At 42.0% G+C, this 15,318-nt stretch overlaps 1 protein-coding gene and 1 long non-coding RNA gene across 2 annotated transcripts in view; one reads left to right on the top strand and one right to left on the bottom strand.

The window, feature by feature from the left end:
- Positions 1–14,022, top strand: part of SOS1 (SOS Ras/Rac guanine nucleotide exchange factor 1) — a 67,929-nt gene extending 53,907 nt beyond the window's left edge. The window contains exons 13-22 of the mRNA XM_072140780.1: positions 6–109; positions 1,370–1,592; positions 5,601–5,720; positions 8,022–8,184; positions 8,921–9,038; positions 9,464–9,636; positions 9,753–9,869; positions 10,385–10,649; positions 11,636–11,754; positions 12,826–14,022. Of these exons, the coding sequence (XP_071996881.1) occupies positions 6–109; positions 1,370–1,592; positions 5,601–5,720; positions 8,022–8,184; positions 8,921–9,038; positions 9,464–9,636; positions 9,753–9,869; positions 10,385–10,649; positions 11,636–11,754; positions 12,826–13,314 (1,891 nt within the window). The 3' untranslated portion in view covers positions 13,315–14,022. The remainder of the gene's footprint in view (positions 1–5; positions 110–1,369; positions 1,593–5,600; positions 5,721–8,021; positions 8,185–8,920; positions 9,039–9,463; positions 9,637–9,752; positions 9,870–10,384; positions 10,650–11,635; positions 11,755–12,825) is intronic.
- Positions 7,477–12,510, bottom strand: LOC140121342 (uncharacterized). Its single transcript, XR_011854066.1, has 3 exons — positions 12,412–12,510; positions 9,298–9,378; positions 7,477–7,845 (listed from the first exon to the last, which is right to left on the bottom strand). It is a non-coding gene; the product is annotated as an uncharacterized lncRNA (long non-coding RNA).
- Positions 14,023–15,318: the final 1,296 nt, after the last annotated feature.

Below are 15,318 nucleotides of genomic sequence, written 5' to 3' on the forward strand. Positions count from 1 at the left end.
TGCAGAGTTCTGAATGTTTGTCGCCATTGGGTGGAGCATCATTTCTATGACTTTGAGCGAGACGCAGATCTGCTAGTGCGACTTGAAGAGTTTATTGGAACAGTCAGAGGTATGATCTTTAGGGAATGTATTACCGGTTTTATTTTAATCATTTATAACCATATAGTGAGGTATATTCTTTTACAGACAATCCTCTACTTAAGGACACTCGACTTACAGACGACCCCTAGCTAAAGACGCACTCTGCCCACTGTGACCTCAGTGACCCTCTCTGAATGCTTTACTTTAGTCCCAGGCTGCAATGATCAGCTGTAAAGTGTATGTAATGAAGTTTTATTAATCCTTGGTCCCATTACAGCAAAAAATTTTGAAACTTCAGCTGTCACTGGGGCAAAAAAAATTTTTTCTGGGCTTACAATTATAAAATATTCAGTTTTTGACTTGCATACAAATTCAACTTAAGAACAAGTCTATGGAACCTATCTTGTACGTAACCCGGGGACTGCCTGGTATTGTGCTTTTTTGAGATGTTGCTTACTGCAGCCGCCTGAACCATAAAGTCAATAGTCTGAAGTTGTTAATTGACTTCTGTTGAACAGTGTTGTGGACGTGACCTGTGACCTCTCTGGTCATTGTGCAGAGAGTGGGGTGTAAATGGACTGTGATCATAACCTGTTGGTTAAAGCAGATCATGAGATGACTGACAATTCCAAGTCTTAAGCAATAGCATTTTAGAAAGGTATTGATATTCTATTATTAAATCAGAATGAACACTGCAGGAGTTTCGTATTAAAAAAATAAATAAAAAACATACTGTATATACTCCAGTATAAGCCGAGACCCCTAATTTTAACACAAAAAAACTTAGAAAACCTATTGACTTGAGTATAAGCCGAGGCTTGGAAATGCAATGGTCACAGCCTCCCAGTATATAGCCAGCCCCCTGTAGTATATAGCCTGCCGGCCCCCCTGTAGTGTACAGCCTGTAGTACAAAGAAAAAATTAACACCGTACTCAACTTTCCGAAATCCCCCATAGGTCTTCTTCTGATGCCTCCTGGGGTCTTCGTGCTCGGCCGGCACACACCGGGATTGCGAGGGGACCAAATAGGAGCGGAAGGACCCAAGGAGGCATCGGAGCGTCTGAAGCAGAAGCGGACCTACAGGGATGTCGGAAAATTGAGCACAGTGTTAATTTTGCACAAATTTTGTGCTGAAAAACCTGGGTTGCACTCGAGTATATACTCAATACATATGTGGATAGTGACTTCACAAATTAAAAATAAATAAATTGCCTCTGTCCCTTATATTCTGAATGGACAGATTATGGATAATAATTTTAATGTAATATCTTTTCACTATTTTTGCAGGAAAAGCCATGAAAAAGTGGGTTGAATCAATCACAAAGATCATTCTGCGTAAAAAGCAAGCGCAAGCCAATGGCCCTAGCCACAATATAACATTTGAAAGCTTACCGCCTTCTATAGAATGGCACATAAGTCGGCCAGGACAGATGGAAACCTTTGACCTGCTCACGTTACATCCCATAGAGATTGCTCGACAGCTGACCTTGCTGGAGTCTGATTTATACAGGTAGGCCTTATTCAGGATGAAAACCTAACATCCGGCAAAGGTTTTGGAAAATTTAAGTATTAGAAAGTTGACAGTTTGGTTCTTTTTTTCCGCTCTATAATAATGTATTATTTATATAGTATAATTATTATTTATGTAGAGTATAGAGGGGAATTGACTCTTGTCTTCACTGCTTGAAAAAGTGAAAGCATGATATCACATAGCTCTGAGCTTCACATTTTATTTGCTCCAGTGCCCTATGAAATTATTTTTGACTGCTGACTTGGTGGATTGGCCTCCTTTCTCACTGATGACCCGCACCCTTGTTGGAGTTACCTGTATCAACGTACCTATGTCTTAGACTCCTTACACATTTCCTTTTGAGACCTAGACATTAGCAGATATCTCATTCTCTTACCAGTTGCATTGGGTCCACATTGTATATAGTATATTATATATATTATAGTTGTATAAATTTATATATTTTATTTATACCATACCATATCTGTCTAATCTACCTTCCAGGACCTGGTATTCATATCTACAATATCAATGTCCTGGAAGCAGGGGCGTAACTAGCAGAGGCTGGGCCCCATAGCAGACAATTGAATGGGGCCCCATTCCCTAATATATATATATACACACACACACATATATACACACACATATACAGCATATATACACACGCATCCAGTATATACAGCATACACACAGATATACAGCATATATACACACGCATCCAGTATATACAGGTTACACACAGATGCAGCATATATACACATGCATCCAGTATATACACAACATACACACAGATATACAGCATACACACACATCCAGTATATACAGCATACACACACATCCAGTATATACAACATACATACAGATATACAGCATATACACACGCATCCAGTATATACAGCATACACACAGATATAAAGTATATATACACATACATCCGGTATATAAAGTAAACACACAGATATACAGCATATATACACACACATCCAGTATATACACAACATACACACAGATATACAGCATATATATATATACACACATCCAGTGTACACAGGATACATACACATATACAGCATATATACACATGCATCCAGTATATACAGCATACACACAGATATACAGCATACATACATTAACACATCCAGTCTATACTCAACATACACACACACATACAGACAGATATACACATATACACACACACATGCAGTAATTTTACTTACCCACCTTCAGCTCAGCTCGGATGTCACTCGGTGGGTTTCAGGGGTGTACCTAGACTGTCTGCTGACTTAGGCGAGCCATAGAGAGACGCCCCCCCTTGCCCATGCATACAGCGTCCTGCCATGTAATATAAAATGCATACAGTGTATCGCCATGTGGTATAAAATGCATACAGTGTACCGCCATGTGGTATAAAATGCATACAGTGTACCGCCATGTGGTATAAAATGCATAGAGAGACGCCCCCTCGCATACAGCGTCCTTCCATGTAATATAAAATGCATACAGTGTATTGCCATGTAGTATAACATGCATACAGTTTACCGCCATGTAATTTAAAATGCATATAGCATACCGCCATGTGGTATAACATGCATACAGCATAGCACCATGTAGTATAAAATGCATACAGAATACCGCCATGAGGTACAAAATAGAAGCCCTGATAAATATCACAAATGTTGCATATACATACAGCATAAACACACACACATATACATATATACACACATATATAATAATTATTATTATTTATTTATATAGCGCAAAGCATGTAAAAAATTGGTCCAGATACACACACATATATATATATATATATATATATATATATATATATATATGAAGATAAAGTAACCTTACCTCTCTCTCGGCGCCTTGTCCTGCAGCGGTGGGGGAGCCGGGAGCGGGAAGACTTGATAGCCGGTGAGGGGGGGATATGGAGCCTGGAGCTTGAGCGGGGGCGGTCGGGGCCGGGAGCCGAGGGGGAAGGGGGACACAGGAGCCGAGCAGGATTGAAATGGGAGCAGAGCGGAGTTGACATGGGAGGGAGCCGGGAGTGGAAAGACTTGATACCGGTAGCCGGTGAGGGGGGGGGATATGGAGCTTGAGCGGGGGCGGTCGGGGCCGGGAGCCGAGGGGGAAAGGGGAGACAGGAGCGGAGCAGGATTGAAATGGGAGCAGAGCTGGGTTGACACGGGAGCGCAAGGGGAACCGGGAGCGGAAATATGTGGGGAGTGGAGGGCAGGAGCACATTGACGGGCGGGAGCACAGTGCCCGGCTGGAAAGTGGTGCTGGCCGGTCGGCATGCGGGAGTTTGATGCAGGCCGGCAGGGGAGCCAAAGCTCAGTGCCGCCGGCGGGGGACGGACGCAAGGTGCCGGCAGCACGTGAGGCGAGCGCGCGGGCCAGCAGGAATTATACCTTGCTAATGATGTGCCCGCCTGGGCCCGTCCCACTACCTCTCCGCCCACCTGGTATGAGGCCTGGAGTCAGGGGAAGTAGTGGGACGGACCCGAAGACATATCATTAGCAAAGTATAATTCTGCCGGCTGTCAATACCAGCGCTCTGGCTTCCTAAAAAGTTTACTTTCCCCGTCCTTCGCGGGCCCCCCTGCGCCCGGGCCCCGTAGCACTCGCTACGGCTGCTACGGTGGTTGTTACGCCACTGCCTGGAAGGTAGAGTGAGGTAAAGGGCATTTTCTGGTCTTATCAAAAGAGCAGTGCATAACTTATAATAGATGTATTTTGGTAAGTTGTTGAATATTTTTCCCCCCCGCACACTACAGAAAACTTAGGTAAAGTGTCCAACCCCTTTAATTTCAGTAGACCCATTCCTGTCTATGTATGGATAACGCATCTTTGTGTCGTCTGTATTTCCAGATTAGTTTCTGGCAGGATTTTTTTTTTTTTTTGTGTGCATCTGTTTGGCAACAGATCTATTTGTTGCCACTAATAACAGCACACAGACTCTGTTAGGAGCCTGGAGATAACCCATGTCCTTTCCTATCTGCTCTTACAACGAAAGACTCAGGATTTGTAAGTATTGAGCGAATGGAAGGGGTTACTAACAATACCACAAGACTCTACATAAAAAGGATAGCCAGGCGGACACTTTTGGAAGCATTGGGGCACATTTCTGGTGCATGCGACCCTTTTGGGGAGTGGCTGCACTATTCTTCTTGCAACACTAAATTCTGCACTGAAGGGGAATTCCGGTGCTCAGTGGGACCGTGCACCAGATTTAACATGCAAAGTCAGAAATGTGTTGCTCGCCGCATGTTAAAGGTGCACCAAAAAATGGTGCACTTAGTTCTGTGCAATGCAGGGGGCACCATATACATGAAGAATGGGCGCCTGAAATCCTGAATCTGGCAGCCTCTGTACTATACACAGGCAAACTGCACATAGTAGATACTGCACTGTTCTTAGTAAATGTGCCCCAATTTATCTTTTGCTGGAGAGTTAAAAGTTAATTTTCTTATAATTCGGCAGTGGGTTTGGTTGTGCTTTTTTCCCCTAGCATATATTTACGGGAATTATCCCCTTGGGAATGGTGGCTTACTGACAGATTCCCTTCCACTTAGTACTAGTTGTAGTAGTATCCTCCTCCCTTTTTTGTGCTGGGGTTTGTGTGATTCGTGACGTCACTTTGAGGGGCAGTGTACGTCTGTCCCATAATCTTGTTAGATGTCTGCATGGGAGTAGCTTTTGTTTAAGTGAAAGGAGTCTGCGAGGCGAATTGTTTTGACTACAGTTTTCTTTAATCAGAAGCCGGTAATAAAGCCAAATGGGACAAAGGTTTTCTTCAAGTGTCCTTGTTCCTTACTGTAACCTTTCTTTGAAGGGAAGAAACTCTGCAGTAGAACCTTCCGACACAAGGCACCACCAATTATCTCCGTTTTGTTTGTAAAAAAGATTAAAATCAATTTAACAACCACATGTAGCTTATACAGTAAGACCGGAAATCTTTCTTTTTCTCCTGATCTTTGACAATTGATATTTGTATCTCTTACAGGGCTGTTCAGTCTTCTGAGCTTGTTGGAAGTGTATGGACTAAAGAAGATAAAGAAATCAACTCCCCCAACCTCTTAAAAATGATCAGACACACAACCAATCTCACCTTATGGTTTGAAAAGTGAGTTTTCTTTCCTTTTTTTATCTTTACACAGCATGGAGTAGCTACAGCGCAATATATCTCAGAATTAAGATCCCTGTCCCTGCTGCACTGCCGGATACATCAATAGGCTTAGGCCTCCTGTTGTATTTAATGGGGTGGCTGCAAAGAGTATATATCTGCGGCAGGTCCTAGCAATATGCGCAGCGTGCAATCTTTCACATGAAGTTTGCAGACTACAGTGAGTGCATGTGCCCACCCCTGTGGGATGTGGAATTACGTGCCAGCCCCTTAGATCTAAGGCTATGCATCTAAAACATTGACAGACCTGTCTTCAAGAGGCTGTCATCCCTCCGGGATGTCTAAATGCTTTTTCTTTATGCAAACCCTCAATTTTCTAGAAAGTCTTTTTGTTTTGGTGTACTCTGTGGTTAAAAGGAGTTGGCTTATATTACCAAAGCTTTCCAGGGTAAGAGCAATCCCCTACGAGAGTCGCCCATATTGCACTTACTTTGGTAAACTTGTCCTGTCGGCAGCCGCTTTTGCAACTTCCTACGGCACATCCAGTCGGTCAGAGTGCTGATATCATTACTTGATCCTCGGATCTGCAGCTTATTCCTGCAGAGGGCCAATTTTTGCCTTGGTAAGTACAGTATGGATCAATTAGGGATTGGTAAATTTAGGTATTACTGGCCAACCCCTTTAACATGAACGATATGACCCTAAAGCAGCAGTGTCTGTAGGATGTATTCACATTGTATTGCAATGTCCACTGGAGAGACTCTTGCACTGCCAAAGGACAAAAAAAAAGTGACTTTGGATGTTGATGGGTTGGTATATACCTATAGGAATATGCTGTGTATTCAACACTGAGGGGTCCCACAGGAAAACTTATTCCATGCAGTACACTTAGACCCTCTATTTATTTACACATCCTATAGGTCAGTGATGGCGAACCTTTTAGCAGCCGAGTGCCCAAACTGCAGCCCAAACCCCCCCTTATTTATTGCGAGGTGCCAACCAAAAATTAAAGCAGTAACTTATTGCTCCCTGTTCAACAACTTTCAATCATATTGGCCTCCTGAGGACAGAAACAAAGTAGAAAGATGGAACATTTTCAGCATTGTAGCTTCTTTCCATTGTGCCTCTGTACACAGAGAATGATGGGGCCAGCAGGAGGTCCTTCAGAAATAATTAGGTCCTGTCTACACATTCCCCTCTTCCTACAGTCCCTAGTATCGAAGTATCAAAATATGACTGAAAGCAGCATCTTTTAAGTTGCTTGGAACTGCAGGAAGATTCTTTGAAGTCCTGTCTGATGTGCCGGGGTGATGGCTTGGGTGCCCACAGAAAGAGCTCTGCGTGCCGCTTCTGGCACCCGTGCCATGGGTTTGCCACCACTGCTATAGGTCATAAACAAATGTTTACTGCTACGTGAAACCCAGTGAAAAGATAGAACAGTAGTTTAAGGTGTGTAACAGGATATATTTGGCTAAAGAAATGAGAAGTAAAAGTTTTATGGGGTCAGTGTAGTTTTGCACTTTATAAATCTTCTAATAATGTTACTAGTTGTTGGCCATTTTATAACAAGTTTTCCATGTCTTTTTCTGTAGCCAAATGTTTACAGATTTTTACCATCTTGGAAAATGTAGCTATTTTGGGAATTAGCAGCTCCCTGCTTTACTTTCCATTGTGTATCCCGCTGTGTGCTTCCACCATTGTCGTGTAATGAACCTTAATGGAGCAGAGCCAATACGTAGCCTGCATAATGCTCCTGTTTTCATCACCCCTATTCTAAGCTGAAGAGGAACTTTTAAATTACCTACTTTGGGGCGAAAGCTGTTTACGTCTTAATACCTGGAAATTCAGTAAATCTGGCACCTTCTTCACTTGGACTGGTTTCCTGCATTTATCACATCCTCTTGTGTTATTGTTGCACTATTTGTATATGAACACATTTAGATTTCATTGTTTTTGGAATATTGAGGCTGTTTTTGCCACCTCTTCTGCTTTCTTGTGCCATTGAGCTTTTCTTAAGAGTTCATCAACAACTTTTGTAAAGGGTTGTCAACAATGCCGTGTCGTTCTGGCACCTTTAAGAGCTCTACTTATTAGTCCTTATGTATTTGGAATGGATTCCAGCGCCCTGACAAGAGAAGTGAAGCATTACACATTGTGCATTTCTATCTACTGCTTATGGCTTCTATTGCACCTCTTGGTGCAGATATGATCAGTTTGTGTATGATCCGTCTATTACAAATTGACTTCATTTGTTTGTTGCTCTTTATGACTTCTCCTGCCTTTTCCTCTCCTTTGCCCCAGATGTATTGTAGAAACAGAAAACCTTGAGGAGCGGGTGGTTGTTGTGAATCGTATCATTGAAATCCTCCAGGTTTTTCAAGAGCTAAACAATTTTAATGGAGTACTTGAAGTTGTAAGTGCCATGAACTCCTCACCAATTTACAGACTGGATAACACCTTTGAGGTGAGTGCTTATTATTTTTGACCTAGTACCGAGAGAGGACACCATTGACCAGGCGATTCCTGACTAATCCAAGCCCCAAGCTTCTGTACATTATTGTTTCTATATATGCCTCATTGGACATTTCACAGGTCATTTGCATACAGCTTTAGGACCTCATTGCTTAGTTTTACAGGCATGTAGAGGGACAATGAAGGGATAGAGGCAATGCTCTCTAATGGCAGTTTATGAAAATCTATTTAGATTAGGGGGTTACTTTGCATGACGGGTTCTCTTTAAATTTGTTGAGTACGGTATATCTAAAGTTGCTTAAAGGGATTTTCCCAAAATACAAGTTAGACCCTATCCACAGGGTATGGCCGACCTGCTGGTTGTTGGGGTCTTCATTATGGTACCACCACAGATCATGGGAACGGCAATCTCTGTCAGCTCCAAAGAGATGAAAGGGGCAGCCTGTTCATCTCAGGGAGCTTGTTCTTGTGATCTGTGGGGGTCCCATCACCGAGATCCACACCGATCAGCATGTTAGGCCCTAGCCACAGGGGGTTTAATGGGAAAACCCTTTTAATGTTTTTCTCATAAAAGATAATTATCCTGTCAGTGGGGGATAAATGTCTGATATTAGGGAGCCTGACTGTAGGGAACTTCCCCTTGGTGGATAGTGGAAAAATGTAGGGGAAATTTCCCCTTTTCCCAATTTAATATTAATACATTTTTTTTTTTTTTAATTTCTGTATAGCAAATACCTAGTCGACAGAGAAAAATTCTAGAAGAAGCTCATGAATTGAGTGAAGACCACCAAAAGAAATATTTGGCTAAACTCAGGTCTATTAATCCACCATGCGTGCCTTTCTGCGGTAAGGATTTCATGTCTTTTAACAATAACATAACTACATTTTTAAAGGATTTTTTTCAGGTCCCTAGGAAGTTCCTTATACGGTCATCTGTTCTCAAAAGCCTCACTAATATTGGAAAGTTGAGGGGACTTGCGACAGGACCCCATATTAATCTCCAGAAAGCTATGGGAGGGAGCTGGAGGCAGTGGGCAGGGTCCACTATACAGAAGCAGAGCCTGGGTAGTGGATAGGAGCAGAACTGCAATACAGCAATATTTACCAGAAAAGGTTATGCGGTTTGGCATTTGGATCCCTATGTTTTAGATAAGGAGCTTTCTGACACCTTTTGTGCTGCCGGTCCCTAAAAATAAACAAAATAATTTTAAAACCCTGCAAATGGACAAGAATCCACCAAATATTGAAATATATTATTATTTCTATTTCAGGAATTTATTTGACCAACATTTTAAAAACGGAAGAAGGCAATCCCGATTTTCTGAAGAGACATGGGAAAGAGCTGGTGAACTTTAGCAAACGGAGGAAAGTGGCTGAGATCACTGGAGAGATCCAACAGTACCAGAACCAGCCGTACTGCTTACAAGTAGAGGCTGACATCCGGGTAAGTTAGGATCACCCGGCCATCTATTTGGCTGTTTTTGTTAGTAAGTACCTGTTGTCCAGTAAAACTTTTCTACTGCCAAATTTCCATCAAAATTTTTATGTCTTTCATTTCAGAGATTTTTTGAAAATCTGAATCCAATGGGGAACATCACAGAGAAGGAGTTTGAGGACTATCTCTTTAAGAAGTCATTGGAAATTGAGCCAAGAAATGCAAAGACGTTGCCACGATTTGTAATTACCCTTTAATTGACCTATGTGAATAAATGTATTGAAATTTCTATATGAATTGAGGAGGGTAGATTCAGATTATGGTTAAAACCACATTAAAAAAAAAAAAAAAAAGCTTGTGATTTATGTGCAATGTGGTTTTTGCCTTCACACGTGAAGCGTGTTAAATTATTGTTTTTCACTTGAAAAAAGTGCCATCTCGTCAAAAATTTTAGGCAGTTTATTTTTATTGAGGCCTTAACTGCATTGTATGAAATTTTCCTGTTGTATTACATTGTATTAATTTGTATGAGGCAAAGCAGCAGAGAGTGATTAATTAGTGATTAATAGGAACAATGACAGAAATTATACGAAACATTCTTATGAGATCTTGAAATTGTCAGAAGCCCCTAGATGTTCTCTTTCCCTTTTTCTGTCATAATAGAAGAACTGCAGTCACAAAGATGCACATTTGCTTTAAACTTGCAGGTATTCTTTATTACCCTCAAAAATATTTTGATGTTTTTTGTTTTGTTTAGCAAAAAAAGTACACTTACCCCCTCAAGTCACCTGGTGTACGACCATCAAACCCGAGACCGGGTACCATGAGGCATCCTACTCCTTTACAGCAGGAACCCAGGAAAATCAGCTACAGTCGCATCCCTGAGAGCGAAGCAGACAGTACAGCGTCCGCCCCAAATTCTCCCAGAACGCCGCTGACACCACCTCCCCCTTCTGTCGCAACCAGTACAACCGATGTCTGCAGTGTCTTTGATTCAGACCCTTCAAGCCCCTTTCATTCACGTAGGTTTCATACCATGTAAATAGATACATTTTCTGCTGAATCTCTCTGTATTATGCACACAGTACAGAGGTTCTCAACCTTCCTAATGCCACAACCCTTTAATACAGTTCATCATGTTGTGGTGACCTCCAGCCATAGAATTAACTGTAATTTTGCTACTTTAATGATTCTTAATCATGAACTCTTATATCATCGAGAGTAACTCCTCCCCACTGTCTGTGAATTGCGTTGGATTTCTATGATTCTTGGTAAGACCCAAAGGTGACCAATCTTACCCGCTAGCCTCAAACTTGCATATGTCTCACTGGCTCACTGGCTGAGTCCTTTTCCATACAGAACGGTGTTTGCTGCATATTGCTGGCACTGATTGTAAGTGTTAGCCATTAATGTAGCAGCACCCTGGCTGTACGGACAGGGCTCAACCCTGGGTCCTCTCCATACACCCCTTACAGCTCACTGACCTACTAATGCTTTAATAACGATGCCCAGAATTACTGTGCAATGAATAACCTGCCAAATCTAAATTCTTCACTTTACCAAGTGTACCTACCTTTTGTAAGTGGCTCTGTTTGGAACGGTCAGACTCTGAGTGTGCCAGTGTGATGACCGTCTCCTCTTCTGTATGGGCACACTAGGGGAAGTGCGGACTCTAGAAGGTACTGCACCGTGCTCCAGGTAGGAAGCAGACCATGGGAGACAGTAGGAGGAAACCAATCCCACCTCCTGGTTCATTTGGTGTCTTGGTTAATAAGATCATTGGAAATACGTGTTTTCCGAAGGCCTTAGGCGACCCAAAGTGGTTATAACCCACTGACATGGCACCATCCATTGTATCTTGTATTTTCGAGAACTGGTGAGCTATATTTGTATATATTATACTGCCGCCTTGTGGCCAGATAAGATATTATTGGACCTTACTAAATCAAAGCTTTACAGGACCCAGGTAAGAAGATGCATTCATGCATTATATTGGAATCCTCTACAGGTTCTGCGTCAGTATCTTCAATTAACTTCCTTAAGAACTGTGATGAAATGCAAGTTCCACCACCTGTTCCTCCTCGAAGACGTCCAGAATCTGCCCCAACAGAGTCATCACCCTCAAAGGTAACATATTACATGTCTCTTTACCCTCTTTCTTAAGGATGATCTGTCAGGTGCCTCAATGTTTGTATTCATCATGAAATAATAATCTTTATATAGTGTTATCATATTCCGTAGCGTTTTACAAATGAAGAGGTTGGGGCACCTTTTATTTTGTGCGGTTTTTTTTTTTTTCTTATTATCCATTGATTTGAAGGAGGATAACAGAGGATCAGCACAATGCAGGGTTAATAGAAAAAAAAATTACAAGGCACCCCTATTAATTAAATTGGGCGTGGGTACATGCGGGTAGACAGATTTTGGACACTTATGTACATTTCTATTGCCAAAAATTATAGATTTTCTAGATCCCCTTATCAATCACAAACATTGCTCCAGTGTACCCCAAATCCGTGGAGGGGCTTGTTGTGGATGTGCAGCCTCTGCATTCATGATATATATTGAGTATACTTGGCTATCTGCAGCAGTACCATGGAAATGACTGTGTTGGCTTCACATAATCTTGCATTTCAAACGCATCAGAACAGCCGAGAAGAGGAGAATTTCCTGATTACATGGCTACTAACACATGCATTTTGTAAACACAGTGTTAACAGCTATGTAATCAACTATCCTCTTCTCAGCTGTTTGAAAACGAGTTAATGCCACGTTTGAACGCACCCTTAATATATCATTTTCTTTGTGATGTAGTAGATTCCTGCATGATGCATGGATCCACTGCTCTGTCTTCCCTGCTTTGCTCTGACCAAGCAGGAACACTGATACTGTATCCTGATTAGCTGTTAGGGGAATGCACATGAACGTGCACAGAGTGTTATTGGTATTATTGCCCGTATCTGATGTCACAACCAGGAAGTCCCGCCCACTTCAGAAAAAGATAGTCTCATAGCTATTAGCCTGATATCTCGGGATATGAAGAAGCCAGAAGCATGATATTGTCAAAGGCTCTCTCCAGCCGTGCTAAAACTATTTTTAGTTAACTAACTTTACAGTTCTGGTTTAAGTTTCACGTTACATCCTTTTTACTATCTGCGGACCATAAATCCATACACTAATGCACTTCTTTCCTTTTAGATCATGTCTAAACATGCAGACAGCCCTCCAGCAATTCCACCTCGACAACCTACATCAAAAGTATATTCTCCACGGTATCCAATGTCTGAACGATCGTCTGTTTCTGAAGGACCTGAGAGCCCCCCACTTCTACCCCCACGGGAACCAGTGCGCACCCCAGATGTCTTCTCCAATTCTCCGCTTCATCTTCAGCCTCCACCATTAGGACGGAAAAGTGAACACACGTTCTTTTCCTATAGCCCCTCCCCCTTCACCCCACCTCCACCACAGACTCCTTCCCCCCTTGGACCAAGACGACATCTGCCGTCTCCCCCTTTAATAATGCAAGACCTAGAACACCCTCCGATGACTGGGCCGCCTGTGCCACCCAGACAAAGCACTTCTCAGCCTATCCCAAAGCTCCCACCAAAAACTTATAAAAGGGAGCCTCCACATCCCTCTATTCACAGAGACGGGCCGCCGTTGTTGGAAAATGCCAATTCTTTGTAATACCTATAGTGTATTCTAAACACTAAAAACTTGCTTCTCCTCAAATGAATCATTGATACAAGGACTAGAAAGTATCGGCGGACAATGCCACGACTTTCAGTGGAAATAAAGAAGGGAGCTCCGGTCTCACCGCTATTCCTCTCAGATGCATATTGCATTGGTACAAGAATTGACTGTGGCCATTCAGGAGTTAACCTTTTGCAAACCGTTAAAGAGTAAACGGGAAGGGGGTGGGACTGTGAGCATTGCGGCCACTTCATGTCAATGAGATACAAACTAAAATATTATGCACTTTTTAATATATATATATGTGTCTGCATATATATATATTATATATAAATATATCTAAACAGGGATGTTTATATCCTATATAAATTCTCTTTTGCTTCGTGCCTCTGCTTTAACCTTCTTTTATAAATCACAAGAAGCTTTGTGATGATCTGTGGTACCCAACTTTATAAAAGTAAAGTATAGCGCTGTAATGCCCATTCAGTTTACAAAATGTTCCATGCGTTCTCTTGGTACCTGCCTCGGCACAGAGGTATTTTTTTGTTTTTATTTGAACTTCTTTTATTTTAATTTTTTTTTTTATAAAAAGTCAATTATGGAGCCAGTTAAAGAAAAAAAAAGCATTTTAGCTGGAAAGAATGTGTAATTATTGCCTTCAACAGGGGAAACAGTCTTATCATTAAAGCAGTAGCAAAGCTATGTGTCCCATCTGCTTGTGGTATATGTGCTGCTATGGATTATTCTATGTCTTGTTACCCGGCGCTGCCCTGGTCCAGTGACTGCTGCCCATCACAAGGGGCTTGTGCTCAGAGACGTCATTCTTTGGTTTTAGATGCTGTCAGTTTTTTGTGTTACTTCATAATGTGGTTCTTGCCATCTACAAAGAGTTATTTGTATCAACAGATATGTGCAGAACAGATGACACCCTCATTGGACGATGGCAGCCAACAATCTAAAGCCTCATCCGTGTAAATGTTGGCCGTGTGCTGATGATCCAACTGATAGCACACGTCCCCATGTACTTCTATGGTCTCATACACATGGCCCCTTGTATGAGCAGACATCCTGAGATCCAAATTAGAAAGCGGGCCCTGTTGCTCTTCATATTTGCTGCTGTCTTTTCTACAATCATGGATATGTGAGTGGACCTCGCATGCTGATGACAAATGGGCCAAACAATAGGCACCAGGCTGGTATGTAAGATGCTCCAGTGACAGCCCCAGCTCCGCTGCAGGGGGTTTTCTCCCTTTCCATGAAAGGCTCAGGATAACCAGGGGAGATTTGTCATACACCGGCGCTCGTGCCCTGCCTGCTACTAAGGCAGTTTCCCTTGTTAAGCCTCCCAAGATGCCACACACCACCCGCACAGTGAATGATGACGCTGGGAATTAATTCCTTGCTTCACTGTCGTGTACTAGATATTTATCTGTATAGCAACAATTGTGTCACCCTGAGGAGGGTCAGAGCTTAGGGTGTGGACTTTATGATGCTGCTCTGCAGGCAAAATACAAGTTCTTTGTTTCCAAGCATCCGGCAAGTGATCTGGTTAAAAAAAAAAACACAATGGAAACACAAGCTGCCTGCAAGGTGAATAGTTTAAAAAAAAACGTGCTGACAGGTTCCCTTCAAGCAGACCTCCACAGTTTGTTATAATTTGCAAATGTTATATAAGGAATTATAAATACGATACTATAACAAACTAAACAGCAGTAAGAACAGGCAGAGACACAGACTTGAAATAGACCCTGAATCCTGCAAGCTTGAGGCCCAGAGTAATGATCCAAGTCCATATGTTGGAAGAGTGGGGGGAGTTGTACAAAGTCCAATATCTTATTTCTGCAAAAACAAGCTGAAAACAATCCAAATACAATACAAGAATTTTTTAAAGCAGTAAAAAATGTGAAAAATATTGCGGTACCCAGTTTGTTACTTATATATTCTTATTGGGAAAAGAAGGTGAGTTGGAAGGAATTAAATACAATGGAGTGAAAAATG

Source organism: Engystomops pustulosus, chromosome 3 (genome assembly GCF_040894005.1).
Source record: "Engystomops pustulosus chromosome 3, aEngPut4.maternal, whole genome shotgun sequence".
Taxonomy (NCBI): domain Eukaryota; kingdom Metazoa; phylum Chordata; class Amphibia; order Anura; family Leptodactylidae; genus Engystomops; species Engystomops pustulosus.